The 16,678-nt window shown below is 36.3% G+C and overlaps 1 protein-coding gene across 1 annotated transcript; it reads right to left on the bottom strand.

The window, feature by feature from the left end:
* Positions 1-7,931: 7,931 nt before the first annotated feature.
* Positions 7,932-15,241, bottom strand: LOC119792417. Its single transcript, XM_038299034.1, has 11 exons — positions 15,113-15,241; positions 14,822-15,018; positions 14,490-14,630; positions 13,917-14,055; positions 12,938-13,127; positions 12,507-12,648; positions 11,703-11,840; positions 10,013-10,071; positions 9,698-9,931; positions 9,427-9,503; positions 7,932-8,497 (listed from the first exon to the last, which is right to left on the bottom strand). The coding sequence occupies exons 1-11, from the start codon at positions 15,227-15,229 to the stop codon at positions 8,420-8,422; spliced, it is 1,512 nt and encodes a 503-aa protein (XP_038154962.1). The 5' UTR covers positions 15,230-15,241; the 3' UTR covers positions 7,932-8,419.
* Positions 15,242-16,678: the final 1,437 nt, after the last annotated feature.

The following is a 16,678-nucleotide window of genomic DNA, read 5'->3' on the forward strand; positions in this document are numbered from 1 at the left end:
CCAAATCAGAAAAAATAACCGCTCCCTCTCACGCATGATTACAGAAACCAAAATATGGAACCGGCATTCCCCGAACCCACCCAGGGCTCGTGGACAGCTGAAAGCAAAAACAAAATTACATAATGATCAGATACAAAAACAAGTTACATCATGCCCAGTACCTGGTACCAATCACTGCTTCATCTGTGTTACCTCCCCAGAGCTACTGGCCCTCCCCAGAGCTCATTATGCCCAGTATCTGTTCCCCAGAGCTCATGGACACAGTGTAAAAAAAAACATGCTCCTGCTTTGATACAAACTTATATAAAAAGAGTGCTTCATTTGTGATACAAAACTTGTATGATTGTCAAAGAACATAAAATATAAAACCCATATATATCAATGCAGAACATTGTTGTCATAACAACCCTGAAAATGGCAAAGAGACACGCCTATGAAGCACAGTTTAAACTGAAGGCTATCAGCTACGCAGAGGAACATGGAAATCTAGCGGAAGAAATGAAAATTGAACATTTTCAAGGAGGTCCGTCGTGGTGCTTTCGTTTTATGAAACGGTGCAATTTTTCCATCCGGACCAGGAATACAGTAGCTCAGCAACGTCCGGCGGATTATAATGAAAAGCTGGCGAGTTTTCACTCCTACTGCAGCAAACACATCGCCGACAAATGCATCCAGCCAAGCCACTTCACCAACATGGACGAGGTGCCGCTCACTTTCGACATCCCGGCGAATCACACGGTGGAGAAGAAGGGGACCAGCACGGTAGCGATGCACACAACGGGGTATGAAAAGGCGTCGTTTACAGTTGGGCTTGGCTGCCACGCAAATGGTGATTTTTAAGTGAAAGACTTTGCCTAAAGACTTTTCCAGCTGGAGTCGTTATTAATGCAAATGAAAAGGTGTTTTTTTTCCACGCATCACCATCGCTGTTAATCTGTGACTCCATGCGTGCCCGTCTCACAGCCGATGTGGAAAAAAAAAAGTGAATGAACGCAGTGCTTGCTGTTATTCCGGAAGCGCCGGGCAAGTTACACCACAGTTTGCGGATGGATTGTTGATGCTTGGGCTAACGTGTCTGCTGGCACTGTTGTTCGAGCTTTCGCAAAAGCCGGCATTATTTCCGAGGAGCCGCCCGGCACGGAAAGTGACTCTGAAGAAGGGGAAATTGGCATGTCTGATTTAGCGCAGCTGTTTAATTCAGAAACAGAGGATGATGACTTTGATGGGTTTGATTAATACTTTGTAATAAATACATGAATAAAGCACAATCATACTCAGTTTTGCTCCCGCTCTATTTTTAAATACACAGTAGAGGTATTTAAAGGTAGTAGAGGACATGTACCTGTATATAAAACCCGCGCCCTATAATCCGGTGCGCCTTATGTGTGTGTTAAATACAGTAATGGCACACATAACTGAGACTGCACCTTTTAGTACAGTGCGCCTTAGGGTCATGAAAATTTTTTTGTATAATTTAAATTAATTTACACATGTATATGGGAAGAACGTTAAGATATAAATCTGTTTTTGGTTTTTGTGGTTCAAGGACTACATTATGTCTTGGACTTGTTTGCCAGTTTATATTCTGTTTTATTATACCTGTGCAACAGACTATGACCCACAAAATAAACAAACATAAAACAAAACAGAAAACATTTTTTACTGAATAAATTGAATAACATTACATAGATAGTGTATGTTAGCAATTGTCTAAACTACCATTTTCAATGTATAGAAAACAAGACTCTTCTCAGTTGACTATTAAAATTATTTTTACCTGTGTATGTTGACACAGTAAATTTTGCAGTGTTAAAGTAACACTTTAAGTGTACATTTGTTCCCACTCTGACGTAGTGTGGGACCAAATGTACTCTCAAAGTATTACTTTAACACTGCAAAAAATTAACCCCCCCAAAAATGAGGAAAGATAGCCTTTTTAGCTCTTTAATTGACTGTGTTTTCTCTCTCTACATAAAAACCTTTATACTTTTTTTTCTCGACACTTTTAAGTTTAAACGTTTAAGTTTAATCATGAAATCTGTTCTTAGTACTTGTTTGCATAAGTGATAAATCGTCAAATGAATCAATAATTTAGTTTCACTTTGCTTCACTACACTGCCAGCCCTATTCAAATTGCCTTTGCTTTGAAAAGGTCAATGAAACTGGGTCAGGCAAACTTAGATCTTTTTTTTTGTGATGATGATGATGATGATGATGATGATGAGGATGATGATGGTGATCAAAATCTATTTTTGCACAAAAACACACGCACACACGCACAAAAAAATACTTCCAGGCTGCATTAATTGATTTAAAAAAGTAAAGTCTGCAAAGGAAAGATGAGGAAAGGAAAATAATTGCAATAAAATAAACCTATTTATTTTAAAAGAAATTACAGAAATTACTTGTAGTTCCATAATTAGCAACTAGGTGTGGGTGTTGCTGTAAATGTCAGTCTGTTGCTTTTTAGAATGCATTGATAAAAAATACTGAAAGTAAACTTGAGAAAGTGCGTTAATCCAAGGTGTAATTAAGTGTTTTATAAAAACCTTATGCAAAAAAAAGAAAATGTTGCTCCAAGCAGCAATAACCTAGTTTACAGTTTTGTGATCAATTGAGTGTTACCATGCTTCTTTCCACTTATCTCTTTTTTCTCATTTTCTTTTGTTCCGTTGGAGGGCTGCTTCTTGTGTTGTTGTCCAAGTCTAAGTAAATTTTGTCCACATCTACACTTATGGAAGGTACAGCATATAGAGGAACTTCCATGGGAAGAGACAGACCTTTCTTGAACGACCCCCAGAGAGCTTTGGAAGAGGAGTGTTAAGCTAAGCAGTTGCAGACGTTTCCGACAGTCTATCAAAACACTGAGCAAAGGTCAACAGACACAAAGGATGCATTAGAAGACCTAGACACTCTAAGTTTAGCTATTGTTTCTATTTGTAGCTACCATTATGCTCAGTGGTGTTATCGTGGTGCATAGAAATATTGCAAGAGGCTTTGGCCCAACATGTAACAGCTTAGGTGTGATATATCCTGCTGTTTAGAAAGATACAGCAGAATTAAAAAATACAGAAGAGCAGTTGACACAAATTTAACAATTAAATTCACCATCTATATGTGAATATAGATATATACACTATTTGTTCCAGACCCTGACTTATGCATCTTAAAGTGTAAATGCCTCTAATGTTGTTAGTCAAAATGCTGGACCACCTTCCTGGGATTTTTGGAAGTTTTGGTAATGCTTTTTTAAATCAGAGCTTCTAAAAGTTACAAGACAGTAGAAATGGAAAATGGAAGTTATAGACCTGTGCTATCTAACGATTTAGCCATAATGTGAACATAGAGTTTAATGAACAGTTTAAAGGATTATCAAGTGTTTTTATATAAGTTGTCTGAAGGCTCTTGTTTGTAAGTTACCTAACCTCACATTTTCAAATTCTCTCAGCCTTAGGGAACTCCTACAGCTCTATAAGTTTATACCTGCTTGTTTCACTTTGTCCGTGGAACTATGATCATTTACTTAAGGCTCAAATCTGCATGTTTGCAAACCTGTTTGCCAACATACCAACCTATGTTTGTCAATTGAGTAAGGGTTGCATAAGAACAAGCAAGTATTAGATTCCAACCTCTGACTCTCATGAAAGTTTTTTCCATAAGTGACTTGTATGACAGGTTTCTCTAAGGTTATAACCCGGAATAAAGCTCTTTCCGTAAACATTAGAATAAACACTAACATAGTCCAATGCAATTTGGCAAATGACACAGAGCTTCTTTAGTTGTTCATGCTTATGATTTTGTTACATCTAGATTTCAATGAGATGGTCTGCCGCTTTCAGCTCAGCGTTGGTCATTGTCCTCAGTCATGTTACACTTCCAGTTACCACCCTGTAAGCTTTGGAGGAAAAGCTAAATAAAGCTTGAGGGTTACAGATATTTCAGACTGTAGAGGTTATGATGAAATTCTTTAGTTAATTCAATTTGTTGCTTAAAAATGAAAGAAACAAGTATTCCCTTAATTTGAACTAGACCTAGGCTACACTTTACAAGGTTCCCGAACGTAAACTGACTTAATGACCAAACCTGAATGAACAGCTTTAGCACCCAACTACATCTCCTCAGTGGTCAACTATTTTCTACAACTGCTCCTTGGTACACATATTAACAGAGTCCATGCCGGAGATTTAATACAACCCAGCTAAATGAAGGACCTAGTAAACAGCCAAGAAAGGAGGCATGCGATGCAAAATAATGCACAGTATTAGTCAATTAAAAGCATCCAGAAAAAATTCTGCTTAGTTTTCTCATTAACCGCCAAAACTAATCCAACCAGAAACTCACTGCAGAATCATTGTAGAATCAAATTTGGATTCTGAAAAAAAAAAAAAAAATTGTTGAATTTATATAAAGAAAATGTACATCAATTATACACAATTGCATTTTGTTATGCCTTGAAAATGTCCTAATTGACAAGAAATGTAATACATGGCATGTGATAATGAATATGTTTAATGGGCGACACAGACAGGAAACTAGTAATGTTTGGGAGGAAACTGGAGAATCCAAAGAGAACATGTAGACTCTACGCAGAAATACTCAGACCTTCTACTGCAAGGCAACATTTCTACAAACTGCACCACCATGCAGCCCTCTGTTGTGAATTGATCCTAAAAAAAAATGTTCTCGGTCTAAGTGGCAGTTGGGGAATTCACCACACAGTGCAACTATTTCATATTTTATGTATTTCAGTCGTGACTGAATCTTGTCCGTTTCATTAAAACTGCATTTAAAAGAATATTTCACAACTGAATAATTAAGGGAAACAGCATATAAAAGTATATATAAAAAAAGAAAAACCTCTCTCCAACCAGTTTTTCAGTGTAGCCTGTCCCAATGCTAATTAAACCACTTGGCATACAAAAACACACAAGTCACCACACAATATTTCATGGACATCTGTCAGCAGACAACTTAAACTTTTCTAACAGCTCTAACAACAATCAAAAATAAAATGAAAAAATGAAAAGTGATGAAATTAACCAATCTCAAGGTTGTTTCACTACAGCTTAACAGCTTCATAAATTGGGAAGACTTACCTTAACCTTAGTTTGGACCAATATACACCTTACCAAAACTAAGAATCACTCTCCCAAGCAACTACTGTGTGGCCACACTTTTCATTAGAATATATGTAACACAGCAATTCAAATCAAACAAAGCTGATTAAATATACCCAGTGATATAGAATTGTTAATAGTATGCATTAGGTATAATTAAACCTGATTTAAAAGCATTAACTGGCATTTAGGCAATCACCCATAGAAAAATGAAAGATAAAACAAAAGAATACAAAACAGATGATTCTGCTGAGGCCAACTGGGGATCAAGGAGATAGAAGCAGTCATTCAGAAATAAACAGAGATACACAAGTCAACTGTTAACCAGCTCCACAGGCGGCCCTGTGCAGGAAACACACAGCCAGGCAGACAAGCTCTAAACTAGCTCTCATATCTGAGGATGAAAGCGAGCACATAGTCATAGTTACAGAAACAGGACTGCACTAAAAATCAGGTCAAGCTCAAACATCTACAGTATAAACAAAGGTATTGATGGCAGCAGCAGATCTGATTTTTCTCTCTATGAGTGTGTGACAACCAAACAGACCAGATAAAGCTACTATGATGAGAAAGAGCAGAGAGAGCATATTGTTAGAGATTTAACTAAGGAATACTGTACCATAGAGTGGGAGAACAGAGATACAGACTGACGCAGAATGTTGAAAAGAGGCTCCTATGTCCTCCAGCTGTCTAAGCCTATAGCAGCATAACTATAGATATAGCTCATGATAACCTGAGCGACTCTAACTATAATCTTTATCATAAAGGAAATTATAACTAAAAGATCTGCCTTCCATTCTACTTTTAGAAATTCTAGGAGCCACTAATAAACCTGAAGATTAAGAGCAAAGCACACTTTCAGGAACATAAGGAACAATCATATCTCTGATATAAGATGGAGCTTGAACATTTAAGGCTTTTAATGTGAGAAAGAGGATTTTAACTTCTATACTGGGTTTAACAAGAAGCCAATGAAGAGAAGCCAGGATAGGCGAGATATGATCTCTCTTTTTCATTTTCATCAGAACTCTGGCTGCAGCATTTTGGATCAGCTGCAGGCTTTTAACTACAGTTTGTGGACTTCCTGATAGTAAAGAATTACAATAGGCCAGCCTTGAAGTAACAAATGCATGGACTTGTTTCTCAGCATCAAACCTGTTATTTTTATTTTTTGCATAATTCCGCACATGAAAGAAGGAAATTCTAGAAACCTCTTTGACATGGGATTTAAATGACAGGTCCTGATCAAAAATAACACCAAGATTTTTTACTTTATCATTTGAGATCAATTTAATCCCATCCATATGAAGTGACTGACTAATCAGCTTATTTTTCAAAGACTCTGGTCCAAAGACCATAACTTCTGTTTTGTCTGCATTCAAAAGGAGAAAAGTAAAGTCATCCAGCTTTTTATGTCTACATTTGACCAAGTAATCTTTGTCAAGAGACGGTTTCTTTAGTAAAGGTTTAATTACAGCAACCTTAGAAGCCTCTGGTACATATCCCTGTAACAGGGATAGGTTAATTACATTTAAAATGAAAGAGTTCAAAGGGAATACTTCCCCTGGTTAAATAACCTGGTTGGAACTGGATGTTACATAAAAGATGAAGGCTTGGATGAAGATATTAGTTTTGATAATTCTGAAAGTTCAACTGGATCAAAGCAGTCTCGAACTGTTTTTTTTTAGAGGGGTTCTGATTATCTTATTTCTAATAAAATTAATCTTGTTACTTAATGCTATGAGCAGGGGGTGGTGGATGGTTCAACAGAGCTATGGCTCTGGGTGAGTTTGGAAACTGTATTAAAAATAAATCTAGGACTTATTCTTATTCTTCTCTATTAATGAAGAGAAATATGTTGTTCTTGCTTTATGAAAGGTGTTCCTATATAGCAATAAGTGTTTTTCCAGACTAGGTGGGATTTGCGTATGCGTGTAGAGTGTCATTTTCTCTCCAGTTTAAAAATTTAAATCTAAATAAGAATTTTCTTCTTAAAATAAGTGCATTTTGTCTTGAATTAAGGAGGTAAGTGAGACACTTTGCCAATGGAACAAGTCAATTTACATTTATAATAAGAAAAAATAATTGCATTGTCTTTTATATTATCTAAGGAATAAAGAGTAAAAGCACTAATTCCATTGGCAAATCACCTTATTTACCTACTCAAATTAAGGCTAAATAAACGTAATATAAGAAATGTTGACATATTTCTAGATCACTTCAGCATTTTGCATTTTATGTAAAGTAAATTAACGAGTCAACTTGTTCTTTGCCATGACAGACACCTCACCTGACCTCTGATTGTGAGCCTTGTGGTTAATGTCTGAGGTCAGGCATGTCCAAAGTTGGTCCTGAAGGGCTGCTGTCCTGCAGATTTTAGAGGTTTCCTGCTTCAGCACAGCTGATCTCTATTGATAGCTGGTAAACAGGCTTTTGCTGAACGGCAATTATATAAATAAGCTGTATTGAAGGAGAGAAACCTCTAAAACCTGCAGGACGGTGGCCATCGAGGTTTGACTTTGGACATTGTTCTTGGCTATAAATCACTGTGATGCATGTTAAAAGTCATGTTTTGAAGATGCAAACAGAAGCACACCATTGAAACAATTACACTCTAAAAGCTGTTTCTTATATTGCCTTGTGGGTACTAAAGTAAAGTTATAAGAAATATGTTGCAAATAGATAATATGTTTTAAATGACCCAACTAACTTTGTTTAATAAATTTTTTTAAAATTAGGATTTGAGATTGATGGTTCTAATGCAGATGGGGAGGTAAAAAAAAGCAAAGGAATACAAAGATGAACATACTTATATGTTTTTATTCGCTTCATTTTCTAGACATGAATATTAGAGTATTGATATGATATATGTCAAAAGAAAAGAAATACACTCTATATTCCTACCACAGTACAAAACATGTATGCTAGGTCAACTGTTCTCTCTTAACTGTCATCAAGTATGTGTGGAGCAGCCTTGTTTTATTGTCCTGTGTGTTTCTGTAATAACCTGGAATGACTGACAACCTGTGCAGGATTTACCCTGCCACTAGTCAAATGTCTGCTAGACAAAGCTAGCCCCTTAACACAGTGCCCATCTAACCCCGCAAAGACAAGATAGATCAGATGATGGATGGATGGATGGATGGATGGATGGATGGATGGATGGATGGATACACGGATGACAAAGGCTAGGCAAAGAATAAAACAGATTATATGTATTCATGATTTTTGTAGATTTTTCTCGACCTCTGGAAATATATATATATCCCCACATAGCCCAGTTACTGCTTCTTGATGCTCCTCTAGGGACTTGCTGTTGTATTCAAGGGGCGAATAGTTATGGAGGAAGGCAACCCTTCTTGAACCAGTTTTTCTTTAATCTGAGGAAGAAAATACAGGTTGTTATCACTGGTTATCAGTGTTTGAACTCATTCAAAACTAATGGCACTGTCACACCTTGACGATTTAGCCAGCGTATGTCGACGTACCATGAATCTTCTAAAACGCTGGCATACGCTGAACTTTCTTTGTATTTTTTCCATTTTGGACATATACATAGAGTATTCAAAACAAGTCCAGAACTTATGTCGAACGACAACCTAACTTGTGCATAACGCACGGCAGCGTAATGCCCATGAAATGTCACAAGCCAGTGTCCTAAGGGGGGCAGCAACATGACCGGAGGTGTCTGGCCGGCATAAAAAGAACAAGAAGAAGATTTATCTAGCTGCTGTTTACCGCCTGCCCAAAAAAAAAGAGAAAAAGAAAAAAGAAATAAAGAAGGTTTGAAGTCACAGCAAAATCAGCGACAGGAGTTTTGTTGGTCCTGGGCGTAAACAGATAACCCATCACAGTCACCTTCACGCTCACCCTGATGGGGATGATAGAGGCTGGATAAGCTAGACACCACGACTTATGAGTAACTTACAGTTAACATGTCTCAATTATCACAAAACGTACCTGTAACTTATGGCCCATGAATGAGCATATACTGGAATACATCATACGCTCAAAATGTCTTGACGTACTTGCCGTATGTTGACGTGCTTGAGCGTGCTCATAACTTATACAAAACTTACCCATAGCTTTTGTAATCTACCCCAGAGTTTTTGCCAAATATTTCATACGTTAGCCAAATTGTCAAGGTGTGAAAGCGCCATGAGATCAGTAAAGTTTAAACATTAAGATGCAAACTGATGAGATATTTCAGATGAGGAAGGCACTTAATGCTATATAGGAAAATCAGCAAAACCTGTTTGGCATAAAATGATTGATTTTAATTTGTTTGAGATTGAAGAAATTTACTGACCAGTGCTATGATGGTATCAGAATCATCCTTTAAAGAAAGTGTGGTGGAGATCTTCATATTCAGAGCAATAACATATCCTAAAAAAAAAGAGAGAACAAACTTTACAAATCCAGGGCATATTGCTTCTAATCACAGCTTAATTGTGGTAATAATAAAAGGCCTGATCTTTGATGATTCCAAATAATGAATGCATGTGCAATTCCTTTTTTGCATGTGTTGTACTAGGAATATTGTGCAAATGCTAAGTCGTGCAAACCGGTTTTTTATTTACCTGGCCCTGGATCAGAAGTTGTTCCAGCTAATGTTGAGATTATCTGTGTTGCATTTGTTGAAGTAGTTGTATTCAGGGCAAGGGTGATGCTTGTAGTAGCATTTCGAGTTGAGATTAGGGTGGTGGAATTAGCAGTAGCATTTACGGTACTTGGTGTAGTTGTGTTTAATTCTGTTGAGCTCTCTGTAGATAAAGGCACAGATGAAGTTGGTCCTGCTGTAGATAGTGATGGGGCTGTGGATCCAAAAACAACATTAACCTTACAAAAACCATGAAGGGCTTCAAAATATAAGGTGCAAGACAGACTTCCCTTACCGTTTCCAACCGTTACAATAACACACCGAAGTTCAGAGTCATAGAAAGTATTGGATACACTGTAAAGGTAATAAGCAAAGATGTATAATTATTTTGTTGTTATAACTGCAGTGATATCCTCAAGTATCCCATTTGTATGAATATGACAGGGTTTAAAAAAAAGCTCTTCTTCTGTATTGGCAGTATGAGCTGAAAAGCTGGAAACTTTCAGAGATCAAATTTCATAGTATTCATTATTTAGTAACAATGTGCAAACCCAACTTATTGAAACAGATTGACAACACTTTTGCAGCTTCATTGGGTATTTGGTATGATGTAAATTAAATTACATTAGTTCCTACATTATCTACAAATTCGAAGGTCTTGAAATGTAAAGAAGAATGCTCAATCAGCTGATTTTCCAGTTTAATTAGCCCAAACCAGTGACCAGTCATTTGAATAAGTGTTACCACTTTAATCTAACATCAGAACTCATTAGTTTGTTTGCCAAGTCGAGTTTGTTTGCAAAGTTAGTTGCAAACTATAATGAAGTTAGAGGAAAACACAAAAGCTAACGATATCTCTGAAACGGAAACTATATTTTTTAACAAAAGGATGTCCGCTATTATGGTTAAAAGAAGGCTAAACCAACTACAGCTAGTTTGCTTTGGGAATAGACCAGAGAAAATGATTGTGGAAGGTAATGTTATGTGTTTCCATTGGAATCTGTAAGAAACACAGCAACTGTTGTCTACAAATAGTGATGGTAATGAAACCAGACACTAAAATCAAATGCCAAGCAAAACTGAAAACAATCTCTGGAATCTTTTTCTTTTTCTCCACATGAGTACCGGTAAAAGATTGTTTTATTGTGGGAACTCTCTTCTTGTGCAGCATGTCTCCTCTGCTCAAATTTTAATAATTAGCAACTGCAGAAGCATAAATTAATTGACATACAGCCAGCCTTTGGCTGTTACTTTTAGGGCTGGCTTCGGTTATTTTCCTCTTCCTGCTCTGCTCAACTCTGCTGAACAGGTAAACTTCTTAACCTGCTTCTGTCTGATTAACACAATATTTTCCACCTGGGACTCTGTCTATTTATACCTGCCTCTCCCAGTCAATCTTCACCAGATTGTATTACTGCCTGTGTACGTCAATTTCCAGTGAATGTGTGCTTTGCCTGTCCACCCTGCATTCCTGTGGTCGCCCTGCCCTTACTTTGTTTCATTTCAGTGCACCAGTCTATTCAACCATCATCACCTGCTTTAAGCATGCAACTAGCTTGTTTAGCTGTCATCTGCTTTTCCAGCCAGCAACCAACGTGTTCAATTTGCCTCCAACCTGTACCACCTACCACCAGATTGTCTCCCTGCATATCCAGTTAAATCTAGGACTTCCAAAGCATTCGATAAACCTTTTAAGCACAGCACTGCGTCTGGTTGAGATAAAGGTTTTCAGTCTGATACATAACATTAATTAAATGGGGGAAAGAACAATATACTTTGTTACTAGTATTAACAAAAACGTCAGAATCTGAAAGCATCATCTGTCTAAAAAAACCTATGATCAGAACGCTGAAAATCTCTGCCATGTTAAACATCTCATACAACATCATTTAAATAGATTAATAATTTCATCATAGTCATTCCATTTTTTTTTTACACTTCTGATAATTTGCATTTATAGTACAATGTTCTGAAAAGGTACCGACTTTGCCTGCACGGTAAAACAGATGGGATGATTCTGTCCAACTTCTGTTGCAGATGGTGTCCAACTCAGAGAGAAGCTTCCTGATCCCAATGACCTCTTCACCACATTGTAAGGCCCGCTATACAGGAGGTTGGTAATTCTTTTAACAAACAGAGAACAGAATAGTTATGGCCACTTCTGCCTTGGATCATTATCCAAATGATGGCTGGAGAGTCGACTGACATTCTTTCAAGGCGTTATTTAACTTCAACGGGGGTGATGGGAAATGTCAAATATTCTTTTTGTGTTTATGTAAACCTCTTGCGTTTGTGTTAGAGTTATGCAAGATACCAGAAACAGACTAGATCAAATTCCTGACTCCTGATAGAACTTGACTAACCAGACACCGGTCTGGAATCCACAGCTGGGTTTGCAACTTTCATAACAAACAGGTGGACTGTACTGTGAAAGGAAAATGAAAAAACACAGTAGGATAGGAACTACTTTAGCTTTTTTATTGGGATTCTTTCACAAAAGATAAGACATTAGTTTGGGGGAATTATTAGATTGAAAAAATGTATTTTAAAAGTAAGAATTAAATCCTATATGGCAATTATTAAGACACGGTGGGCTGCTGTTAAAGCTAAAGGAGGTTACTTTGAAAAAAGAAAAATGTAAGAAGAAAAAATGAAGTACCTGGTACTGACTGCGAAATGCTAACTAACAAGTGACCTGGTTATTTTTTTTTTTTTACAAAGTACACCATCACATCAAACATGTATGATCTTGATTCAGACTTTTTGAAATGTGCCTTGCTTTTACTTACACAGACATATTTGCCTCTGCTCTGATGCTTATTTCCAGAACCTGACCAACGGTGCTGAAAAGCTGAGCTCTGTTCTCTGGAGTTGAAAAAAGAAATCTAGGCAGGTAGAGACCCTCTGTGCAGGATGGTATTGTAGGGCCCACTAAAATTACAAAAGAAAGCATGAATCTAAGACAAGATATCAAGAATATCAGAAAAATAGTAACCATTCTCTCTATCAGGAATATAAAATGTGATATTAAAATATTTGCTAAAACTTTAAAGCTGACTTTTGTTTGCTTTGCAACTCAACTCAGGGTGTAAACATATTGTTAGTAGTATTTTGATTGTTAAGGAATTGGACCAAAGCTGAAGAGAGGTTTTTTTTGTGAGTTATAAAAATCAGAAATAGTCTCCCACCGTAAAAAAGGATGATATTTCAGTGATTGTACCTCTCAAAACAAACTGTAAAGGAATCTTGCTGATGGCATCAGTGGTAGTTTTCACCTCCTGTGAACCATCAGTTTGAGTCAAAGTAATGCTCTGTGTGGGAAAGTCCTCCATCACCAACTGGACCGCATATAGAAGCTCAGTACTACTGTTAAGAGTGCTGTTAGTTGGGCTGAATGACAGAGAACAAGACTGTAGGGAGACAAAAAAAAATGGTAAAACAGCAGGATATTCTAAACGTTTTAAACTGGTACACATTATTGGGCTGTTACATGTGCAATAATCAAACAATTGTGCACTCAAACCCCTGTTTTCTCTGTATGTCAGCTATCTCCTCAGATACATATATATTTCTTTTGTAAATCTCTAATTATACCCTGAAATATTTTTACACTTGCTTATTAATTTAAAGTTTTAAATTTAAAACTGAACATTTTTAGTTCATCAAATGGAACCAGTCAAACGAGTCGGTTATAAAAATGCTTAAAGTAATGAGCCTGATGCATTATGTGGAAATTGGTGCAAGCAAAATTCTTGGATCTAATGTAGTATTTATTGCACAGCAGAGGCCAGACTACTTCATCAGTTTCTGCTTAGAATAAAAATGTGATTGAAGCCTTGCTGGTCGTTTAGCTTCACAGAAAATATTGCAACCATAATAATTGTATAAATTATATTTGCTAGAGCTTTGCCTTTTCTTTTGTCTCAAATTAAAGAAGGTAATAAAGTAAAGTGAGCAATATTGTTAAGGGGAAACTTGGAATTTTAAACATATTTTTACCTAAAGGAAATATGGATTTGATTAAAAATAGCAACAACAAGAAAAACATATTCTATAAGACATATCTTCAATTTGGTTATTTTATGATATTTCAAACTTAAAAGACCTTTCAAATAGGATAATCATTGATGTGTAATAGTATCAAAAGATTCCTAAAATTCACTCCATCATTGCATATCATTTATACACAGCTTACTTACGGATGAGAGGCTGAGGACAGATGGGGGCGTGCATGGGTTACACTCTGAATCTGACGTGCTTCCATATCTGCATTTAACTTCATCTCCATCTGGGTCGAAAGCTAAGAAATTTATATTTTTGGCACAGTTTGAGGGAAATCTAGGAAAGGAAAACATTTAGATTAGATCAAACCTTAACTGTTTAAATCTGTCTCTACTACATAGAGACAATTGATAAAAGCTGACCCTTTATAAGGAATAAAGCTTTCAATTGTTAATTGATAAACTTTGCGATAGTAATATTTTTTGCATTGGCAAAGCCAGAGTACAAACCACTCTCTCTGTAGAGAGACCTAAGCTTTAAGAATATGGAAAATATCCCTTTATACTCAAAGATACTCAATGTAAAAGAGAAGACTTTCAAAAATCTTAAGGAGATTCTCACATCATTTATAGTAGGCATTTAATTTTTGTGAATTTAAGTATCATTTTACTTTAAACCAATTCAATTATAAATAGCATTTTTTTTTTTCAAACAGTAACCCTTGTATGTTGTTTTGATTTAATGAAATACTTATCATTTAGGTGTCCTACCTCAGAGCTGGGAGAATGGTTGACTGTGGGGATGAGTTTGGTTTTTCAATGTCCGAACGGTTTCTCAGTTCCACATCAGTCACAGCTAACCAGAAGGAAACACCATTTTGGGTGTTAGTGACCCAACCACTACCCGCCAACCTAAAGTGGAGATTTTTGATAAGGTTTAAAATATGTACTTTGCACTGCATATTATAGATTCAATATATGTTTGTCTCCTTTCAGCTGCCTCCATAATCAGGGCTCACCACAGCAAGTCATTGTGACTTGCTCACAGTTTTTTTTCCCAAGATGCCGATTTTAAACTGCACCAACTAATGTGGAAGACTCACACAGTCTGAAATCCTGTATTGTTGGGGAGCAGATGAGTTATTTCCCCTTCTCTCTGACACCAGCTGCTGTCCAACATCGTTTCCTCCTCAACCACAGATAACGCAAGGGTCTGGGTCTCTATTCCACAGTTGCCAGAGCATTCCCATGTATCACTATGTTTGCAACGGGCAAAATTGAGCTTGTAGCGAAGGATCACCTGTTGATTTAAAGAGAAGATTTTTAAAGTACAATCAATTGCTAAGAGCAAGACACAAAAATTAAACAAACAAACAAAACAAATCATATCTTACTGAGATTGATCCATTTGCAAGAGTTTCCTTTGGGTAATAGGTCATCACGGTGCCTAGAAAATGAGATGCTTGTGAACCCCCGACCAGAAGCCAAAGCAGCACCAAAGAGAGCAACATGATGAGTCTCAAACAGATGACAGCGAAGGGGAACTTTTATATTCCTCTACCTTCCTCTACACATGAAACAGATGACATATGGGACACGTGATGTGGGACATACTTGTGATGGAATGTTGGTATGCATGTGCTTTAGGACTGTGAAACCCAGAAATGACCTGGTAGGAGGATATTTCTTGTAACTGAGATAAAAATCTGTGGTGTACTTACTGAACATTATACTAACATAGGGCACCATTAATAGAACAGATAAAATATTTTTTTGTAGAAAAATGCTATATCAATTATTTTGTAAAACAAAGAAGTGTTATCTTGGGATTAAATAAAATACATTTAGCAAGGAAACCCTGTTTCATGTTTTGAAATTCTATTTTTCTCTTTCTGATGCAGAAAAGAGAGAGGAAGAGGCTGTAAGTAACACCTCACCCAACTGTACATACATGTTATATATTTGATCAATGTTCCAGTTCCATTATACATTTCAACAGTAGAGGCTTATATAAGAATTTTAACCACATCAAAGACTGTTTAAGCCAGGTTAATCAGCCTTTCAATGTCATAACTATCTCTGAATGGGAGCTGATTTTTTACTAGATGGTTATTAATTTAGCTATATTAACAGAGAGGGAAGCAGTGGCGGAGGAGTAGCTGTATATGTGGACAGCAGTCTTAGATATAATATAATAGACTGAAAATGTTTTATCATTATCTCCCTTTTATCTCCTCTTTCTTTCATATTTTCTCCTTTTTTTCTGTATTTCGTCTTCTGTTCTACTTACATTGCAGTGTCCATATAATTTGCAAAACTCACTGCATATTTATAATAAAGCAATTTATATGCATGAAACAAGCAGAACACTATGGTTAGCCCTACTGCTCCACCTGTGAAAGTAAAATCTGCTGGCCTCTTTTTGGCATCGACACAATTATTCTTAATGCCACATTGCCAGACAGGAAACTGTAAAAAAAAAAAAAAAAAAAAAAAAGATATAATATAATTGAAAACATGACTAATGTGATAATTTTGAGTCTATAATAGTTGAAATATGGAGAAAAATAGCTGTTAGCTGTATATACAGTACAGGGCTCCTGGTTCTAATATGGGCATCTTTACAAAATGGTTTGAGAAAATGACTCCAAATAATAATTTTATTTGTGGGGAATTAAATATTGATCTGATAAATGTAAACAATCACAAATCCACTGAAGAGTTTATTGACACTATATGCAGTCTGAGCCTTTTCCCTCAAATTACAAGACCTAGTAAAATCACATCTAACAGTGTTATATTATTAGATAATATATACACAAATTTAAAACATAATACAATAAGTGTAATATTAGCTAATGATATTAGTGATTGTTAGTGATTATTTGTGAAGGAACTATAAAATAATTTAAAGATGAATTATCTAAACAAAACTGTGAGTCAGTATTGAAAGAAAATGA

The sequence above is a fragment of the Cyprinodon tularosa genome, unplaced genomic scaffold (genome assembly GCF_016077235.1).
Source record: "Cyprinodon tularosa strain WSP-4 unplaced genomic scaffold, ASM1607723v1 ctg419, whole genome shotgun sequence".
Classification (NCBI taxonomy): Eukaryota; Metazoa; Chordata; class Actinopteri; order Cyprinodontiformes; family Cyprinodontidae; genus Cyprinodon; species Cyprinodon tularosa.

Coding starts and splice junctions, on each gene's coding strand:
- LOC119792417 (XM_038299034.1), bottom strand. CDS start 15,229: ATGTTGCTCTCTTTGGTGCTGCTTTGGCTTCTGGTCGGGGGTTCACAA. Junction 12,649..12,937: donor TTTACAGTTTGTTTTGAGAG/GTACAATCACTG, acceptor TTGTAATTTTAG/TGGGCCCTACAATACCATCC. Junction 11,841..12,506: donor GCAGAGGCAAATATGTCTGT/GTAAGTAAAAGC, acceptor GTTTGTTAAAAG/AATTACCAACCTCCTGTATA.